This window comes from Lactuca serriola, chromosome 9 (genome assembly GCF_051521515.1).
Source record: "Lactuca serriola cultivar US96UC23 chromosome 9, Lser_US96UC23_V15, whole genome shotgun sequence".
Lineage (NCBI taxonomy): Eukaryota > Viridiplantae > Streptophyta > Magnoliopsida > Asterales > Asteraceae > Lactuca > Lactuca serriola.
The window spans coordinates 155,988,209-155,991,605 of NC_136416.1; the positions used below are offsets into that span (position 1 = coordinate 155,988,209).

At 37.5% G+C, this 3,397-nt stretch overlaps 1 protein-coding gene across 1 annotated transcript; it reads right to left on the reverse strand.

Moving 5' to 3' along the window:
• Positions 1 to 863: 863 nt before the first annotated feature.
• On the reverse strand, positions 864 to 1,289 carry LOC145076182 (uncharacterized). Its single transcript, XM_079022147.1, has one exon. The coding sequence runs from the start codon at positions 1,287 to 1,289 to the stop codon at positions 864 to 866; it is 426 nt and encodes a 141-aa protein (XP_078878273.1).
• Positions 1,290 to 3,397: the final 2,108 nt, after the last annotated feature.

Sequence of the window (3,397 nt, forward strand, 5' to 3'; positions counted from 1 at the left end):
ATGGCTGGCGGCGATGGTGTAGGTGCTAGTGATGATGGTGCGAAGACTGGTGGTGGTGACGCAGGCGCTAGTGATGATGGTAATGATATCGTCAGTTCTTAAGGTGCTTTTGTAGTATTTTCTGCCCTTCGGGGTGTGAAGAAAAAAATGTGAAGCTTGTTCTTTTTTGCTGTTTGTTTGTATTTGTTTGTATGGTTCTTGGTGGTCGCAAGTGTTGGTGGCCCTTTTTCTTTGGTTGTTGTAACTTGCTCTATCTTTGATAATGTAAGATATGTTTGCCTGTGTTTGTTCTTTGTGATTCATTGCATTCTGTTTATGGTTTGATTCTAAAGCTTTTTTGTTTTCGTCTTTCACCTTTTGAGTGTGGGGCGATTGTATAACACTAGCTGGTTACTTTGGATTATATGGATATGTTAAGCTTCTGTAATGACTGCATGTGTTAAGTAGCTAGTCGAATATGGTTGTATTGGGCCTAACAAATATATTGGGTATGAGGATGGCGAATTCGTTAAGTATCTTGATAGAATGGCTATTTTGCCCAACAAATACGCTAAGTATCTTAACAAAATGGCTATTCTTAGCCCAAGAAATACAATAAGTATTAAATACAATTGTTTCAAAAAATACTTTCAACAAATACATCGAGTATTTTAATAAAATGGTTGTTTTGAGCCTTGTGAATCCTTCGAGTGTTTTTTATGAAATTGTCGTTATGAGCCTCACAAATACACTGAGTATTTTAATAAGGTGGATATTCTGAGCCTTACAAATACACTGAGTATTTTATACTTTGCAGAGGTATATGCTAAGCCTTGTGTATTGAATTCCGCCCTGGGTGATCAGTCCGGGCAACGAATTTCTTTCTAGAAATGAAATTTCCTTAGATTCATGGCATTCCATGTTCTGGGGATTTGCCTCCCTTTCATCATTTCAAGCGTATATGCCATGTTGTGGTGGGCTTCGATGACCTTGTATGGTCCTTCCCATGTAGGGCCTAGTTTTCCATATGGCTGGGCATGGCTTGCCTCATTTCTCCTTAGGATGTAATCCCCTATATTGAAAGCTTTTTCTTTGACTCTTTGGTTGTAATATCTTTCGGCGACGTTTTTGTAAGCCTCTTGACGAATGTTCGATTGCTCACACCTCTCCTTAATGAGATCCAGGCTTAATCTCAGGTTCTTATCATTGTTTGCTTCTTCGAAGTAGGTCTTGCGAGGTGATCCGACTGCTAGCTCTAACGACAACATTGCTTCTGTGCCGTAAGTTAGACTAAAATGCGCTTCCTTCATGCTCGTTCTTGGTGTGGTTCTGTATGACCAAAGTACTCTCGATAGTTCTTCAACCCAATTACCCCTGGCTCTCTTATAACACCCATAAAAATCATGAAAATTTTAAACTTTTAAAACCTGCCCAAAAATCAGAATTGTTTACAATATAGATTTCAAACATGTTTAATCTAAGAGTTTTTCCGAAAATCATGAATCAAAACATGAGGAGGTGCATGATCATGCGTTCGCCTTCCCGCGATCATCCGAGGTACCTGAAACATAACCCAAAACTGTAAGCTCAAAGCTTAGTGAGTTTCCTTAAAGTACCAACACACAAACAAATAACACATATACAATAACAACATACTATGGATCCAATCAACCATCGGGGTGGAATACTCTAGGCCCTCAACCATCGGGTTGGAATATTATAGTTCCAATCAACCATTGGGTTGGAATATCCTAGGCCCCTCAACCATCAGGTTGGAATGCCAATATGTTATGGTTCCAATCATCCTCGGGATGGAATACCCTCGAGCCCGTTCAACCATCGGTTGGTATGCCCCAGCCAGTTGGCTTACGCACAAAGTAATGAAGCCTCAGCTACCGACCAAACATGTGCACATATAACATATAATTTGTCACAAATAGCATTTTAGCTAGGAAATTCTATCTATGTGTAACTGTTCATCTATTGTAAAACATGTACTCTAAGTAAATATCACTCAATGCTCATTTAGATTCATCAATTATGTTCATCAAAGAGTCTGAAAACCCTAAGAATCCCGGTTTGAGTCCATATTGGACTAAGATTTCCTTATTGGGCCTAATGGACCAATAAGCATCCAATTCAATTATTTTGGACATGGAAACCCTATTTGGATTCTAAATGGACCCAATTCCCAAATCTATACCATTTTGGACCATTTGGGCCTAAGATGATTCATTCTAACCCTAATGGGCCTTATTGGGCCTAAACAACTCCAATTAATCCTAATGGACCATAAACACCCTTGCTTCTTTCAAAATGGGCCGTGAACCATTTAATAAGCCCATTGGGCCGAAAACCTTCCTATGGGCTTTATAATTTCGAGTGAAGACTAAGATTGGGCCCAAATTAATTCACTTCCTCCTTCCTAATCCAATTCTCGGCCCAAGATAAATAAAAAAAAGGGATTATGCATGGGAGAAGGTAATGACACCTCATTTTTATTTTGAGGACAACCAAGTTAATTGCCTAGCATGCAACAAAGCCTTCTCATGTTTCCATGCAAAATCCTCTCATTCTCTCTTCTCTTTATCTCTCAGCCAAGAGCTAAATCCACACACACACACATACACGCATACTTCATTTTCAAACACTCTCAAATATCTCAAGAACACTCCTCCTTCCAACAAGATTTTCGAGATTTTGCCCGTGTTCCAAGAAGATTCTTCACTAATATCATCAATCTTTGGTAAGATCTTGTACACTTAAGTTTGATTACTTGATTCTTTAGCTAAATCACTCCATATCAACATCTATTTTGTGATTTTACTACCTAGAACTCCTTAAGTTCGAAATCCACACAAGAAGCTTGCTAAGAACAAAATCTCTCCATTTCTTCTTCAAAACCGAGAACAACAAGCAAAGGTGAGTTTATACCCCCCTTGTTTTTGGGTTTCATATGATTTTTGGGGGAGAATGCAAGTAAAATGTGTTGATCTATGTGTTATATGCATGTTTTGTGTGAATTCTTAGTTTATTTGGTAAAAAAATGTGTTAGATCTTAGCAAATCTCGAAATTTTAAGTATTATTTAGCAAATATCTATGAACTATGACATTATATACATCACATTATCAAGCCAAAAGTGATTACATGTTTAAGATACAAAGGATTTCAACAAAAACCTTGTTAAAGGTCAAAAATTGTCAAGAAAACAAAAGATAAGGACAAAAAGTGACATTTATGTTTTTATAAGGGCCAAACAGGTCCTACATGTATAAAAAGGTATTTTTATGTTAAACATACTTTAAAAAAGGCCAAAAATGCAAATTTGAGCTTAATGGGCCAAAACTTTTGGGCCTCACGGTTTGGGCCCAAACTTGCGATAAAATGAATTTTTTTGGATTATAAATGTTATTTGA